General features: G+C 52.0%; 2 protein-coding genes across 8 annotated transcripts; one reads left to right on the top strand and one right to left on the bottom strand.

Moving 5' to 3' along the window:
- Positions 1 to 81: 81 nt before the first annotated feature.
- EMC6 (ER membrane protein complex subunit 6) lies at positions 82 to 985 on the top strand. Its single transcript, XM_055718661.1, has 2 exons — positions 82 to 241; positions 416 to 985. The coding sequence occupies exon 2, from the start codon at positions 458 to 460 to the stop codon at positions 788 to 790; it is 333 nt and encodes a 110-aa protein (XP_055574636.1). The 5' UTR covers positions 82 to 241; positions 416 to 457; the 3' UTR covers positions 791 to 985.
- Positions 986 to 1,210: 225 nt separating this feature from the next.
- Positions 1,211 to 16,441, bottom strand: P2RX5 (purinergic receptor P2X 5). 7 transcript variants are annotated; one of them, XM_027806431.2, is made up of 13 exons: positions 15,725 to 16,441; positions 13,208 to 13,358; positions 11,138 to 11,206; positions 9,938 to 10,057; positions 8,884 to 8,959; positions 8,434 to 8,530; positions 7,967 to 8,047; positions 6,985 to 7,123; positions 6,025 to 6,161; positions 5,654 to 5,747; positions 5,072 to 5,137; positions 4,650 to 4,732; positions 1,211 to 4,216 (listed from the first exon to the last, which is right to left on the bottom strand). In XM_027806431.2, exons 1-13 carry the CDS (start codon positions 15,859 to 15,861, stop codon positions 4,141 to 4,143), a joined length of 1,326 nt encoding a protein of 441 aa, XP_027662232.2. In that variant the 5' UTR covers positions 15,862 to 16,441; the 3' UTR covers positions 1,211 to 4,140. The 7 variants fall into 7 exon arrangements, with proteins under 7 accessions (XP_027662232.2, XP_027662233.2, XP_014136012.2 ...); XM_027806432.2 differs by having other exon boundaries at positions 9,986 to 10,057; positions 15,725 to 16,439; XM_014280537.3 differs by lacking the exon at positions 11,138 to 11,206 and having other exon boundaries at positions 15,725 to 16,437.
- Positions 16,442 to 16,988: the final 547 nt, after the last annotated feature.

Below are 16,988 nucleotides of genomic sequence, written 5' to 3'. Positions count from 1 at the left end.
GCGAGCGCCGGAAGCCAGGCCGCTTTCCCGGCGGCCCCCGCGCCAAGATGCCTGACAGGAGCTTCCGGTGGGGAGGCGCGAGGCGGCGGCGGCGGCGGCGGTAGGTTGGGCCCGGCGGGGCGGAGCGGCGGTCCCGGCTCCTGCGGCGGCCCGCGGTGACGGGCGGTGCGCGGTGTCCCTTGGCAGGGTGCGAGGCGTGACGGGAGCGCCCGGCGGAGCGGCGCGCCGCCGTGGATGAGAGGTAGGTACGGGCCCAGGCCGGGGGGGGCGGGCGCGGCCGGGGGGCTCCCGGCGTGGCTGAGGCGGCGGGCGGGGGCGGCGGGCCCAGCTCCCCGGAGGTGGCAGCGCCTGGGCGCGGGGCAGCGCCCGGCCAGCCCGCACCCCGCCCGCGCAGCCCGTGTTTCCTTCCCCCCAGCCCGGCCGGCAGCGAGGCGGCGCCGCAGCCCGGCCGGCAGCCATGGCCGCCGTGGTGGCCAAGCGCGAGGGGCCGCAGTTCATCAGCGAGGCGGCGGTGCGGGGGAACGCCGCCATCCTGGACTACTGCAGGACGTCGGTCTCGGCCCTGTCGGGCGCCACGGCGGGGATCCTCGGCCTGACGGGCCTGCACGGCTTCATCTTCTACTTCCTGGCATCCGTCCTCCTCTCCGTGCTCCTGGTGCTGAAAGCCGGCCGGCGGTGGAACAAGTACTTTAAATCCCGACGGCCGCTTTTCACGGGGGGGCTTATAGGGGGGCTCTTCACCTACGTCCTGTTCTGGACTTTCCTGTACGGCATGGTTCACGTCTACTAAACTAACCAGGAGCCACGTTAGCTGCAGCGGTTTTTAACGAAGCAGGAGGACTGTTGCCAAGTTACCTACACAGCTAGGCCAGCTCACCTTTTACACTGTTGTTCATCGCTTGTATTGTTAATACTGTCAGTAAATTATGTCCAAGTACAAATGAATCGGTAGTACTGTTCTAATTAAATTGAATGTGAAGCACCACTTGGATGCCTCCCATGAATATTTGTTTGGTGGGTAAGGAATAACTTCCATCCCTAACGGCACAGCCATGGGGTTTGGTTAACGTGGCCCCTTGTATCCTTTGCATTTTGGGTAAGACACACCAGTTAATCCCCTCGAGATTTGCTGCCTGTCCCTACACGCAAATGCCAGTAAAAGCAGTGTGTAATGCAGCACTCTGAAAAAGAATTCACTGACACAGGGAAATACTGCGCAGTAACATGTAATTAACTGTATGTAAAGATTCGGTACAGAAATGTATTTGAGTTGCAAACATCTTCCGCAGTTGTTACATACACGCTGTCAGCAAGTTACGCTGTCATGGATGCTCCTCGCTGGCGTACACAGTGGTCGTTAAGCAATGCTCTCGCAAGTCAGACGCTTTGCTCCTTTTTAGTACAGTTGTGTCCCGTGAAATGTAGACAGTCGGGTAAGTGCAGCGTGTTATTCCCTGCCAGCTTGGTCTGCACTGAACACACTCAGCCTGCTGGCATTTTCTGTGATTGAACAGTACTTTGCTGTGGTTCCATATGCCTCTGGCAGGAACAGAAGGGCAAATTCAACTACCTGCCGTACAGGTAACAGCTTTGCTATAGATCGGCTTTGCAAACCTAGTGTTCGGTTGACTTGCTTAGCACAAGTATGTTTTCACAAAGAGGTGATATCTGCAACCTAAAACCCACGCTAAACAGAAACGCCATGGCGAACATTGCCCTAAAGCGACAAATTTTATTGCTGTACACAAGGAGGCGGGGGGGGGGAAATCAAACCTAAAGAAAAAGGAATCTGGTTACGTTTTATTAGCAGCAGCAGTTGTAGGAATTGTGTTAAACAGGTGGTATAAGGAGGGGAAATATTCTAGGGGATTTTGAGGGCCTGAAGACTTAAATTCAGGAAACAGCTTTGGTCGTCTACCAAGAGGATGGTGCTTTGTTAAGTTGAAACACTGGTTTCAGTAGAGCACGGTCAGGTTTACACGTTACGATGAGCTACTTGGGCTCCATGAGCTGTGGCTTGGCCTGATGTCACATGTGGGGTTCACTATCTAGAAATTATTCAAACAGAATTAAGCTCTGACAGTCAAAAGCCTGTGCTGTTGCAGCGGCACGATAATTCTGCCAGGCCTGACTAGTGCAGTTATGTGCATCTTGACTCATGTTTGCCTAGAGGAGAGGCGTGTGGCATGAAGAGAGGCAGCATGGGATGTGATTGTAGCAGAGGTACACAGCTTATCCTCAAATTATTTTAAGTCCACTGTTTAGTTCTATTTTCTGTCTAAATGTTTGACTCGGTAACTCACTTGCATCTGAACAGAAGCAGCAGGAGTGGATGAGACTGGGTGGGGGTTGCTCTCAATGGCTGGATTCGAAGTTTGCCACTGCTAACAAGGGTGAATTTTAATTGAGAGTCAACCCGTACCTCAGAGTAACCACCCTGCAGCAGTTAGAGCACAGGTGAGTGCAGCTCGCTGTCCTGTTTGTGCGCAACACTTGGTGACAGCAGCTCCCTGCAGCACCACCCTCTATGGCTGCCCAAGCACTAGGCAAGGGCGCTGCAGCAGGAGTCCTTTAAATCCGCATATTCAAAGCGTGCACAGGAACAACCTTTAGCATGACAACTTCTGATCCATGACAGTGTGGCAGCATCTACAGAATACTGCTCGGTTTGTACCAAGCCACGGTGTCGAAGCTTTCAATGAAGCAGGGGTATTTATTCACCTGCTGTCTTCAGGAGCTGGTGAGATGGTTCCTGTCAGCTCGGGCAAATGCGAACTTGCAACGATGACGTTCTGTAAGCACTTTTCTCTCCTGAGATTAGTTACATCCCCACATGAGCAGAAATTCACGAAGTGGGCTGCAGTGATCTTGCTTCTCTACTGAGAAACAAAGCAGCCCTCATTTCTTGGAAGTTACCGGAGTGCTGAAGTAGCATACATCTGTCTTCTAAACTTTTCCTCCTGTTGGTGTATTTGGCAGAACCTGGAAAAATCCGTTTCACCTGACAGAGGTCCCCTTCCCAGCCTCTGCAGTACTGTTCAGGGTGCTACAAGAAACAGCAGAAGGATGAAGTGTGCCGCCCAGATTTCTCCCCACCACAAGCAATGGGTAAGTTACGCAGGAAGGACAGTCCCCAGCAAATGAAACCAGCCACTGAACAAAGGAGGAGGGAGAACATGAGACTGTCCTTGTGCAGATACTGCCAGTACCATGTTGCTTTTCAGTGCGTTAACACCCTTTTCCCTCCACTGTCAGCCACAAAACCATCTCCCTGCCTCGCTTCAGAAATCCTCCTCCCGGCTGTTACCTGTGCTGGGCTCAAGTGTCGGTTCCCTGGGCCAGCTACAGCCAGAGCCGGTGGGTAGTGGGTGAGGTAGCTGGGACCCAGTGGCTGAACTGACGCTCCGTTCAGAGCTGCAGCAGGACATTCTGTTCCTGAGATGAGCTGAGCACCTTGTTGCAGCTGTTGCAAAGGCTTTGCCCAGAGGAGCACCGCTTCTAGCGCTATCGTTGCGCAACCCCCGCAGTAAGAGTAATGGCCCCCACTGACACAGGCCCGGCTGGCACGGGTGCTGAAGGACAACGAGCCCCTTCCCCTCCTGGCTCTGAGAGCCGCTAACTGCTGCCTTTCGTTGCGCTTGCCGACAAGAGCAGTCCTGCTGCTTTACATCTAAAGCTGCACGTAACACAAGCGAGAGCTGGAAGCGGTGGCCACAAGCCAGGGGAGCAGGAGACAGGTTGAACATCAGCCTCGACACTTCTTGGAGTGCCAGTGATGTTTCGCATCACGGCTCTTCTGCATGTGGAAGCAAAGCGCAGCCACAGGATAACGCTGGCTACCAACGTAGGTACACATACATCTACCAGTAGATACAAAAACATTCATTTGGTGCCTTCTTTTTCCTTTTATAAAATCCTTTTATAAATCCATAGTGACGACACACTGTTGCAAGCTCAGGATACCAGAGAGTATCTCAGGGAAAGAAGGGCGGTCTTTAAAGGACCTTTTTTTCCCCTGGGTATCCCGATAATAGACAGCAGACCTGATCTGGGGTATCTCCACCTCCCAGTGCTGGTGTGATTTCACACCTGCATGGTTTTCCTGGGACACACGTCCAGCTGGCAGACCCATCACTGTGCCTAGAGCCCACCGAGCTGGTCGGGGCTCTGATTCCCGTTCAGCGTAGGGCTAGATAACGATTTCCTGGAACTGGACCTGAGGAAACAAGCAAAGGTGATGGGCAAGGCGAGCAGCCTATTTTTGTTTCAGGAAGCAACATGGGCAAGAGGTTCCCAGCCAGGCCTGCCCACCCCACCACAAAGGCTGTCACCCTCCGGACAGCTGAAGCCCCAGGTCTCAGTTCCACGAGGCTCTGGAGCCCTTGGAGCTGCCCCAGTTCCACCCCCAGCCATTACAGACCGACAGTGCAAGGCCATTTACAGTGCAACCATGACACAGCAGCTTCCTAACTGCAGCAAGGGATTGCAGAGGGAGGGAGGAGCTTGTAAACTCACTTGGAGGAATATAATTTCCTGGAATTGGCCTTTGTTTGCCATCAGTGTTTACTGTGTTCCCATATCTCCTTCTGCTTCTGTTAGTCATAACAATAAAACCATTATATTTAAATGCAAAAGCCAAGCCCACTTACTTTACTTCCTCATACTTCTTCCCTCGATAAAAGTTACTCTTTTTAATCAGATACAGCAGCACCAGGTCACAAAAGAAAGCTCCCTGCAAAGAGAAACAACTTGTGTTTTTATCTTCAGAGGAGAAGAGGAAGTGTTCCGGTCTAATTAGCAATCAGCATTAATTAAAGAAGAATAACTTGTAGGAGCTGTATTTTCCTTCACATTCCATGTAATCTCAGGGGTATTTTGACTACCCCTTAGTACTGATGTACTAAGGTACATTAACAAGGGCCTTTAAGCCAGGACATAGACACCTGACTGCCCAGAGCAGCAAAAACTCTGCTGGAGAAGATACAAACTAGCTGTCCTGCTTTATTCTCACATCAGCTAAATGAGGGATGGGGGTCCCAGCCTGTTACTTTAAGAAAACACATTCACTTACCGCTCCCATGAGAGCAAGCCCCGAACCAACATTGATAATGGTGGGAATGATGTTAAATTTCCCTGCCTAAAAGAAAAAAAGTCGTGAGGTACTCTGTGAAAGAAGCAGTCAAGAAACGTGCTTGGTACTGTGTGGTACGACAGGGAAGCTGCTCGTGCCCGTGACCATGTTTTGTTAGCAACAGGCAGGCGCAGCCCCAGAAGGTTTGCAGTGGACAGTCTGGGAGGCCAGAGGTCTGTGTCTGCGATCCAACTGTCCATGGCTGCGTTCCTGGGCTTGCACCACCCCTGGCTTAGGCTTCTTTTTTCTGCAGTGCATGTGCACGGAAAACAAGTCTCTGGGGCATAGTTACTTCTGTCAGACTTCACACAAGCCTGCTTTTAGGTAGAAGAGATGCTGACTTACGTGCACTCCAGGTCATCTTTCTTACACAGCTAGCTCCACATGGATGAATGGCAAGAGCCCTTTCCTACGCCAAGCCAGGGAGGCTGTTCTCATCCCAGAGCTGCCTTCTCACTGAGAAATGCCCCCTGCCCCCTTTTTTCTCTGCAGGCTCCAAAGTATTCTGGCCTGGGTCCTCACCTTGCCATTCACCATCACATCAAAGCGGATTCCATATGCTTTAATGAGCGTCCGGTAGTCAACCCCCTCAGCATCCCGGTAATATTTGGCGAACCTGGAATACAACAATGCTGATTTTAACTCCATCATCTGCCCCCTACACACAAGAACCCATCTGAAGTCACCTATCTCGTCACACAGATCCATTCCCCTATCAAAATCAGCTTTAGCTTGCCACGAGCGTGACTTCCACCCTCCCCTCCTCTCCAAGCAGTGCACCTGGCTGGGGCCGTGCCTGGCACAGTCCCGTACGACTTCGCTGCCAACCTCCAGTGCCCGCGAGCCAAACCAGCCCAGCTGCAGCACTGCACTGGGTTCTCCTCTTCACCTACCTGAAGTTGTACCCAGAAGAGATGGACTTTTCTGCAAACTTGTTATCCAGCCGGCTAAAAGAATAGTGAGGATTACATTCAGAAGGGGCTTTATCAAGATCACAGTTCCATTCAATCTGAATTCCTATCACACCACCCTTAACGAAAGAGAGAGACAGTGTGAGTTTTTTAAACTTAATTCAATTAATGCGTCTTCAGATCTGTCAGATCCTTGGGCAAGTTTTCCCCAGGGATGCGAACAGCTGCACTTCTGGTCACAGACACGAGCACACACACTTCTGGATGGGCTAAATTCATGCTTAGGATATTAATCACATTACTCTACCCACAACCCTAGCTTTCCCTATGCTGGTATCCTAGGAGGAGGTTTCTCATCCCAGGGCACTGATTTCGTTAATTTAGGTGGCTGTAACCTACTTCAGTGGAGATGATGCTCTTTTATGCGGGGATGAAGTTCACAAGCGCAGAAGCCAGCACAAAGCCTGCCCTCTTCTCGCCCTGCGCTTCTCGGGATGCCTCAGGCTGGCTCCATCTTCCCCACTGTGCTCTGCACACCGGGTCGCAGCCTGCCTGGCACTGAGCCCCAGGACTCCACGCAGAAACGTGTCTGTCCAGGGAAGCCTCCTGGGGTGTGCTCTGAGCAGAGGAGCCCCACTGGCCTTCCAGATTCCTGGGTTTAAATCGATGGTGTACTAACATTGAAATTAAACAAAAAAACCCTGCTGGCAGGGCAGCGGTTTGGGAATAACAGACAACTGACCTGAGCATCTCTTCCAGAGGACCCACATCCCCCTGTCTCCCGTGCCCTGGGGACAGGATAAATGGGACCGGCTTGACTTTAAGCACCAGCATCTCTCCACTGCAGAGTTCCTCAGGCGGTCACCAGTGGCTCTCCTCATAGCCACCCAGCGAGCGGTACGGCTGGCTGGGAACACACCTGAGCCCGAGGGGCACTCCTACCTCCAAGGCCATTTCCTGGAAGTCGCTCCCAGCCCACTGCACGATGTTCCCCAGGGTGAAGATGGGGCAGTAGGGATGCTCCTTGCTGTAGTAGCAGCTCTTCAGGTAGGACTCATTGTTGGTGGCCAGCACGTTCATCCTGCATGTAGGGAAGAGGGAAATCCACCTTGTCTCCCTCTTTGCTTGCCTGCACAGCCTACGCCTCCCAGACTGCAGAGACAGGAGACTCCTCCAACACCCCTCGTGCACAACAGAAATGGTACCTTGTCACCAGCCTTGTCGCCCTGTGAGCCTCTCTACTGCTGGCCCAGGGAAAGCAGTCTGCCCACACAAAAACAACCTCCAGGCCAGACAGGGACTAGGCCAGCTGAATCTGGGCTCAAGAAAGGACTCACAAGGAGCAGGTTGCCAGAGGGCTCCAGGGCCACCTGGTTTTCTCAAGGAAAAAAAAATAAAGATGCTAGAAATGTCTAGCTGAGCCTGGGAGAATAGCAAAACCACACTCCTTTCTACACATATTTGTTTTGTTCGTATGTAGCAGCAAATGCAAACAAATATTTTTTAACTTGCATTTTCCCAGCCTTGTCCAGGCACCTTCATTTTTAGAAAAGAGGAGGAATATCTGGGAGCAGAAGCAGCTCAGGAACCTGACTATGCACTGGCTGGCAGACAGATGCATCTGCCCTAGGAGCTCTGGCGCATCCCATGCTGTAGGAGCCATCGCAGACCAAATCTGGTGAAGGACAGGCTTATCCCAGTTGCTCTCTGAGGAGCTCCAAGCCCTCATTACCTCCTTGCTGCTGCACAGCCTGAAGCCAAAGCCCCGCTCCCCCCCACCCCCCCACCCCCCCCCCCACCCCGCCTCAGAAGAGCGAACACCATCTGCCCACCCCAGCCCTCAGGCAGAAGCACAGTGGAGCAAACTGAGGTTACTGGTGCTGTGATGCAGAGGACAGAGGGATCTCCAAGCACCTGCACTTACTTGGAGAACTTAAACTTGGGGAAGTGGATTGAGTTCTTGATGTAAACAGTGAAGTTTTCTGCACTGGCGAGAAGTGGTTTCCTGGAAAAGAAGGGTTTGTTATCTGTTTTACTTTTGTGCCCTGCCCACGTGCTAGAGCTTGAATTGCCATTTTAGAAACAGCTAGGTTTCACCCTGGGGCACTAGGCCAGCCACGCCGCTTTCCCCACACTGCCAGCAAGGAGTTGGCGGGGAGCGTGCAGGATGAGGGACAGCCCTGAGCGCTGGAAACAGCCCTGGGACAGCCAGTGAGCGAAGCAGGGGGGAGCAGGGGGCCTGTCCTGCCAGGGGGCCATGCCGAGCTCCCTCCTGCACTTGAACAGCCAGCATTCAAGCAAGCGTCCAAGCAGAAGGAACCCAGGAACCGTCTTGAGTAACATGCAAGCCAAGCAACCCAAGCTTGGAAATAGCATAGGATGGCCACGTACTTGGGTTTGGACCTTTTCTCCACTGGGCACCAGGCCAGTATCTCACAAGTCCCTCTGATGCTGTCCCTGTCTTTCACACAACGGCCAGTTTTAACCCCTGCAGCACAGACATCACCAAAAAGGTCACACAGAGCAGCCACCTCCTCTCCTTGCCTACAGGGCACGTGAAAATCAGATGCTTTTCACTGCTACCCTAAGCCCTCCTCCCTGCTGTGCAAGGGCCTCTCAGCTGGAACAACCAATCTCTTGTTGCTTCTCCGAGCAGCCCGGGGTGCTCTGGCCCAGCCACCACAGAGCTGTAAGCAAGGCAATCATCTTAATAAAAGACAGTAAAGAAAAGAAAGTCCTTGCCGCTCTCTGTGATCAGAGATATCTGGAGCCGTAACCAGGCTGATGCCTCTGAAGCAACATGACTCTACCACAGTGCAGGAGGAGGGACCCTTCTCTTACCATTGCCAGCCACCACTGCTTCCCCTGCCAGGCAGTCCTCGTCCTTGTAGCACAGGGCGCTGGGGATGCTGATGCTCTGTGAAGTGAAAGAGGGCAGAAGTGAGACCGGTGACAGGACACGGGACTCAGAGGGGTAAGAAAGAGTTGCTGATGTGGGGTGAGCTCTCTGTAGGATGGTGAATAGTTTAAACGTGCAGCTGAAGTGGTAACCGTAGGTTGTGCAAATAGCTCAGCGGTATCACACCACCAGCGACACCGTGGCTCAGCTACAGCGCCCTGCTTTTGGGCTCTGTTCAGTCTGGAGAGGGACGGGCTGGGGAAAAACCCTGACACCACGGAGCACTCACCGAAAACAGGCAGGAGCCCACAGTACTTCACCTGAAGAGATAACCCCACCTTTGAGTTCAGCTGCAAGCTCTCCGAGCCCCAGCTTACCCCCCTCTCGGCTGCACGGCCGGCTAACGCAGCCACTAGAGGACAGCCGCGTCCTGAACCAGCACGCTGCGCTCGCCGCCCGGCTATATGGAAAATTAATTTCTGCTGCATGGAGACAACACTGCCTGGATAGCCAGCGTCCTCCCCCAGGCTCCATCCCATCCTGAACCACAGAGGACAATTCAACACAACACAGAAAGAACTTGTGCCTCTGGTCCATCAGGCACGTTCTGGAAGGTACTAAGCACCCTCCCATGTCCTGAAGGTAGCGAAAGCCTGAATGTTCAGCTCTTCCCAGGATGGAAAACTCTCAGAAAGTCCCCTCTACCCGTAACTAGGCTGAGTCACCTCAAAGTTGTTCTCCCATGGCTTCTTGTGACCCTGAGCAATCACTGCTCTGGTCTTATCCCCAGCTGGGCAATGTCCACCACCTTCAACTAAAGCCAGCAAAACTCCTCCACATGATCAGTGCCTCTGGATATTAAGGCAGCTGAAGCTCCCAGGTTTGCAGTAACCAGCCCGATTTTCACAACTGCGATACTACACTACAGAAAAAAAACGTTCGCCTTTCATCCTTCCTGTAGTCGTTGCTCCCCAGGTGTCCTCTGTCAGTTCTTACCCCCAGTTTTGTAGGGGTCTGGGGGCCAAGGGGCTCAGTTCTTCCTACCTCAGGACACGTGGCTTGCCTCTGGTTTGGGGTCACAATCAGATTCGTCATGACAAAGAAGACATTTTCACCCTAGAATAAACAAAGTAAGGCAGGAAGAGTTAGAAAACCTGATTTACTCTTAAAGTACCTGTTAGGAGGAGGCTGCAGCTCTGCAGAACAGTAACGCCTCCCTCCCTCCTGATGCTCTTCAGGCTGAGATACAACAGCACCCTGTGTCTGGATACTTGTTTGGACGAGGTCGGTGGGTCTCTGACTTAAGGGGTTCTGCTTGCTGGCTGCTGGGCAAGCACTTGTCCTCCTTTTCCATAAGGACATGGTGCCTGATCAGGGATCAAAGGCGCTGTCCCACTGCCGAGCCAGGGTGTTTGTTCTGAGCCAGGGTCAGGCTGGCCGCCCCAGCTGTGCTGCTACAAGCCCAAGCTCGTGGAGCAAGGCAGCAGGGCACAGCGCAGGAGCAGACTTAGGGCGACACTGTGGACGTGATAAAACAAAACAAAGCATTTCTAGCACAGCTGTAATAGAGAGCATACAGATCCCTTTATCAAGCTGTCGGGATGACTGTCTGAGACATGTAAGGTGAGACTTGACTGCATTTTCATCCCTAAAGTCCTTATTTCTAGCAAAGTAGTGTTTCCTCTGTATTTAGGCAAAGCCACAATATGCACAGCTGACTCCCATTTTGGTGCCTTCCTTTCTTTGCACATTTATAGATTCCATTTGGTCCCTTCCCTGCATTCACCAAGAAGTTAGAACAGTTAACTTTTGCCCTTAACGGTTTCCCCTTAACAACCAACCACCAAAGGAAACCACAGGGAAAACAAGCCTGAAGGCAGTTCTACAGTCAATGAGAAGGGAGAGAAAGCAGCTTACCATGGCACTGTGGATGGAGGCTGGTTCCCCACTCAGAAATGAAATCAATGTCAAAATAAACCACGTGCTTCTACCATTTCTGCTCCATACCGTGTGCACGTGGGCAAGGGAGGAGGGTCAGCACCAAGCAGCAAGTACAGAAACACGGGTTGTCTCCTGACAGCCCCCCAGCACTGGGGAGCCTGACCCTCACCGTGCCGAGGGGGCACACACAACCATCAGAGCCAGCCCACGGTCCTGGCGTGAGGCACGGCAGCCCTGGGACAAAAAAATCCTCACCCACAACAGGAACCAGCAGTGTGTCCAGCCCCGCCGTGTGTCACACCGGCTGTGTGCGTGAGCAGGCACCTGGTGATAAAACACATGACCAGGAGCAAGCTCGGGAGCCCTGACCCCACAAGGCTGCTCTGAACCACAGCAGGAAACAAGACATTTCTGCAAACCTGTTGGAGAACAAGCCCAAGAAAGCAACAAGGGAAGGATTCACCAGGTGAATCCCTGCTCTATATTAAGCTTAATCCCCAAGTGCCAGTGGTTCACCCTGTCCAAGGGCATTCGCAGCCCTCAGAGTGAATTTCAGCACACTGAGTACATGCTGTTTGTTCCGGAGTCTCTCAGAAAACCCCTTCCAACACACAGCCCTGCCTGTTGCAGGCAAAACCCAGAGATCTCCGGTTTCCATGCATGAGAACAGAGCTCAGTGCTCTCGCAGTCGCCTGGCTCACTCTCCTTCCCTCGCTGTGCTTCGCATGGGGTGCATTTATCCCACACTCCACCAGCACCCCGGGACATTGCTACACCTGCCCCAGCAGGAGGGACAGTCAGTCAGCAGCTGCACTGGTGGGCTCAGGATTGCTGCCCACTGCTCTGGGGAGGAGAAAGGGTTTCTCCCAGCCCTCACTGCCTCCTGCTCTGCTAGCCAGGTCTCTCCGTGCAAACCAGCCCACCCAGACCCAGCAGGACAACGCAGGACTCTTCCTCCACAGTGAAATGAGACAGATTACGCAGCAGCTAGCAAAGCAAGTCACTTAATGTGCTGGTAGCAGGTGTTCAGATACTCCTAAAAACCCAAGCAGAATGCATTTCATGGCTGAGCCGAGACATTCAGCAGACAAACAGTAATCAGCACATGGAGCAGGAAACCTTGTGAGATGTCTACATTTGCACCCCCAGCTTGCTCAGTTGAAGTTGCTGAGCTTCGCTGTGAGCCCCGGGTCTAACATCACCGTGGTTGCTGAAGGCTGATGCACACCAGAGCAGACTGCAGTAATGCTGGATTTAATGTTGTAGCCTTATTACACAGTCTCATTTGGCTTCATGATGCCATACCCCAGACATCTGCGTCGCAGAGCACAGCAGCAGAGGCAGAGCTGGCTATCTTTACTCAGCACAGCACACTACAAGGCCTCCCAATAAGCCAACAGCCAATAACAGGGCCATGGAGTCACAGGAGAAACATCTGACCAGTTAAAATACAGGTCAGCATCACCATTTCATTTCTGGGTGCGCACACCAGCCACCTGCTAAGTGTCCCAGGGCTTCCACACAGCTTGAACAAGAGGCACCGCAAGCACCTGCCTGGCTTCCTGCTGCACAGCACACGTCAGCCTGGGACTGAGGCTTTGCACTGGAATTGGTGGAGATACAGAGCACAGATCCACAGGTCTGAGTAAGAGTGGGCTGCAGCAGGAGGAATGTGAAATGTTATTCTTTGTACAGACAAGTAAATTGTTCAATTTACAGCTTTCTGCCCCATCAGCACAGGGGCACGATTTTCCCCTCGCACCTTTCCACACACACGGTGGATGCTGGCAGGGGAAGCACAAACAGCCCCTGGTGAGCACAGCTCGGCAACTTCCAGCCTGGTGCTGGGCCACGTCTGCTGCCAGCTTCTCCCCTTAAGCATCAGCCATCTCACCTCACCCAAGTGAGGGAAGCAGCAAGGCACATTTAGCCGGACACATTTCAAGCAACCCTCAACTGCACCACATTTTCTTTCCATCTCCCCCGGCTCTGAGCTGCCCCGTCCATGCCTGCCCCAGCCCAGGAACAGAGGCAAGCAGATACTTTGCTCAGCTGAGCAGTCCCACCAAAGTCCACAGGACTTCTGCTTGCAAGGTTCTGTTTGCCAAGTGTCACAGACCTTTGCAAGAGAGACAAGGCTGCTTTGATATTTAATGAAAGGACCTAAGAGAAGGCACAGCATTGCTTTCTTGTAGCCCACCTCCTGCTTATTCACAGGAAGGACCTGGATATGGATATGTCACTTCAGCCCTTCCACCAGTGACCACGCTGAAGGATGTCTTTCTAGCTGAACAGCAGAGAGAACAGCAGCGGGGTGATGCCAACCTGTGGAGGGATGACGTAGTCTGCAACATCCCACAGCCTCTCCCCCAGCTCCGAGGTGTTGGTGAAGGCTACCCCTTTCAGCTTGGTGATGACAGAGCTCTGGAGGGACGTGTCTGTGTCCTGATAGCCTTTCTTGACAACAAACACCCACCTGTGAAGAACACATCAGGTGGCAGCATTAGCAAGTGGGGTGAGGGAACAAGTTAACCAGAGAAGATTTACACCAGGGCCAAACACCATTCAAGGGCAAATCAAAGCATGCCAATGACACCAAGCTCTCTGCAACTACTACTGCAAGTTTATTCTAAACTCTCTGACATAAGCTGTGCTTACCTACAGCACTGGAGAAAAAGTCAGGACTAAGATCCCCCATGCAGGGAAAGGTGTAATAACTGCTCACAGGGTAAGAAAAGCCAAAGCCTCCACCTCCCTGTCCTGTGCTACGCTCAGCAGCCTCAGTGGGAAGAGGGGAGGGGAGGGCTCTGTCTTCCTCAAGATGAAAAATAATATCAGCTTTTGCAAGTTGCAGTGAGGCGTGGTTGGCTTCACAAATACGCGACTGACTCCCACTTTTGCAGCCTGCCATTAGGTTACTGGTCCAGCAACAGACCACGGCTGGGGAGATGCAACTCCTGCAGGTCACCTGAGTATTACTACCAGCAACCTGTAGGGAATCCTCTCAGATGGAGACAGGATCTTTTGTAAGCCAGCGCAATGGTAACAAACCTGACTGCACTCTGGCCTCTGAGCTGGGCTTCAGGCTTCTCACTGGCACACCTGGAAGGGCTGCTGCCTCGCTAAGCAGTCCAGGGAAAAGCTTTGCTTATTTCTCCCCACTGCAAGCAGCAAGAGCTTTGTATCACTAGGTGAAAACCTCTCTGGCGTAAACAAAATGCTTCCAGCTTCCCCGCAATACTGCCCAAGTCACCTGCCAAGACAACAAATCACCCAGACCCTTGAAGAAGCTACGTGTGCCGGGGCAGGTTTTGGCAGAGGGATGCAGGCTGCATCTGCTGGCACAGCTCCCCTTTGCAGCACGCTGACCTGGAGTGCACTACTGAAATGGAAAATGCACTACAGAAAGCGAAAGCATCCATCTCGGCTGAGCAGCACTGATAAATGCTGCCCTTCACCTGCTACTGGTGATAAACCTGACTAATTTCCCACCACTGTGAAGTTTCCTGCTTTCCCGTTTTCCCTGAGAACACTCTTCTTCTCTCCCAGGAAGGCTCAAAAGCAGACCCTTACATTTTCCGCAGTGAATTGGGGAAAAAATGGCAGCTGCTTGCAAGAAACAATCCAGAGGTGTTTGATGATCAGGTGATCACAATCCCCGAGCCAGCCTCTAAGCAGGTACAAGGGGTACATAATCAAGCAGTCATCAGACTAACACTAACCATGTCTGCAATAAGCTGTAAGCCCCCAGCCACAAAACAGTCACTGCAGGCACCATCAGTGACAGTGCCAAAGGTGTGCAGAGGCAATAGATGCCTAGTGAAGAAAACAGCTGGTCTCTGAACGCTCACACAGTCACCGGTCATGCTTATCCCTCTGGGATGGGAGATGTGTCCTCAGCAATGTTATCTACAGGATTCCTTCTCTAGCAGCTAATACATGCCAGACCACTGAGACTTCATTTCTGCCGTCCTAACTAACACAGGCTCTGGAACTGTACCTCTTTCTATAAATAAACCCAGCACATAAAAATGACTCTGCTATATTTAATCAGTGAAAACATGAGGTGTGAGAAAGGTGAAGGGACTCAGTACAGACAGTGAGGGGAAAGAATTATGAATCACGTTCTGAAAAGCCTCAGAAACTCAGGAAGCAATGACACAGACAGCACATAGGCTGGATAATTCCAGGTCTGAGCCTGCAAGCTGCAAGGAGTATTGCTGTGCTCATTACATGTCAGTGTGACCAGCCTCTTGCAGAACTGGGCCTTTTCTGAGAAGTGCTCTGGCTATCATCTCCATGCCAACTCACCCTGCTCCAAAATAAATGCATGGCAGCTGACATTTGTGCTGCCTCAGCCTCCTCAATCCCCGCTGCTGCAGCCCACTCCAGCAAAGAAATCTGCCGCTTTGTGCTGGGTTCGCTCCCCTTCAGACTCGAGCATGTCACGCAGACAACCCAGGTTTGTCCCAGGGCAACCATGGCCATAAATGCTATCCTTCCTAATGAGTCAGGTATTGAGGTTTGGCACTATGCCCACCAAATACAGAAATAAAGGCGTAAATAATGCAGTACAAAGCCATAGTGCCGTTTGATCTATTTTTAACCCGACCTTAATCTGGAAGGTAGAACTAAATTTAGCAATCCCTAGCAGGTGAAAAATCAGATATAACCTATTAGACATTATAAAATCCAGCTGTATAAACAAGCATAACTAGCTGCATTCGAATCCTAAGGCACAGCAAGCTGTCACTGTACGCCGAGTATCCTACATTCATCTTCATCACAACACAGCAAGCAAACACAACCGCAGCAGTACGTGAAACGCAGGGTGATTCTTACCCCACCAGGTATGCCAGGATGGAGAGCTGCACCACTCGATAGAGAACCCCCACCTTCTTGTTCTTCGCAATGACGTATTTCTCTGTTTTGTAATCAAAAAGCGATAGAAATAAAGCCTTCCAAGCCACCTGCCCCATGGTCCCAGCTCGCTCCGTACCCGCGGCTGGAGCCGGCAGCAGCGTTTGCAGCAGCTCACATTAACCACACATGCTCTGCACGGCAAACTGACACACCAGCCCCTTCAGAGCGAGAGGCTGATCTCCTCCCTCCCGGCAGCTGCTCTCAGGTCACAAAACAGCAGCTGCACTAGCACCAGAGCCTGCCTTAGCTACCTCCCTGCTAATTCATCCTCTGGGGAAGCCCCCACCTCAGTTTTGGCCCCAGGCTTCATTTCTCCCCTCTCAGTCACAAAACGTTTATAATGAAACATGTTATAGCCTGAAGTCATGTTACAGCATCCAAGGTGACAGAGCTAGAGTCTCTGTCAAGTATGAAAGCCTTTCTTCAGCCTTTACGTGATGGCAAAGCACCTGGTTAAATTTTTCATTTCTTATGCATTTGTGTGAGCAATAAAAACTTGGGTCCCTACCAGCTGTCCAAAATACCTGCCTGTCTACTACATCTTCCCAACTTAAAAAAAATGACAATCCAACTTAAGAAACTAATAAATAAATTCTGCATGTGGTTAAGGGATTAATCACCATCACATCTCACTCAAATGCACAGCAAGTGCTGAGCTAGGCACATATAGATGCCAAACATACAGTCTGATGCAATACAGAAGGGAGAGGAACAGTTTAACTTTCACCGAGATAAGAGTTGTTTATTAGCCCGTAGTGCAAGAGATAACTCCCAGTATAACAGAGACATTGCACATGCAAGGACATGAAACCACCATCACTTAAACCAAGAAGAGTGGACACTGTCTTCTGGCTCAGGAGGGAACGAAACGAGCTCCAAGATGGAAAATGAAGTAAGCCTGGATCTTCCAGCAGCCTGGCTAAAAGAGCTAATGTACCTCACCAAGAGGAGATCCAGAAGCAAGCTGGGATCCAAACTGGAGTGTGCCCTTCCCAGTGGGATCCTGTACTTGTGCACTGCCAGGAGATGCCTCCCAGGGGGTTATTCTGAGGTGGGACTGCCCATAGGCTCTAACAGAGACATGAGGTGGTGTGTCAGTGCATAAAGCACAGGGTTTACTGTGTTCATGCATGAGCACCCAAACAGCTCACACCTGAGCACCCACAGTTAGCTCACAGGGCTT

The sequence above is a fragment of the Falco cherrug genome, chromosome 1, assembly GCF_023634085.1.
Source record: "Falco cherrug isolate bFalChe1 chromosome 1, bFalChe1.pri, whole genome shotgun sequence".
Classification (NCBI taxonomy): domain Eukaryota; kingdom Metazoa; phylum Chordata; class Aves; order Falconiformes; family Falconidae; genus Falco; species Falco cherrug.
This window is presented reverse-complemented; position numbering and strand designations above follow the sequence as displayed.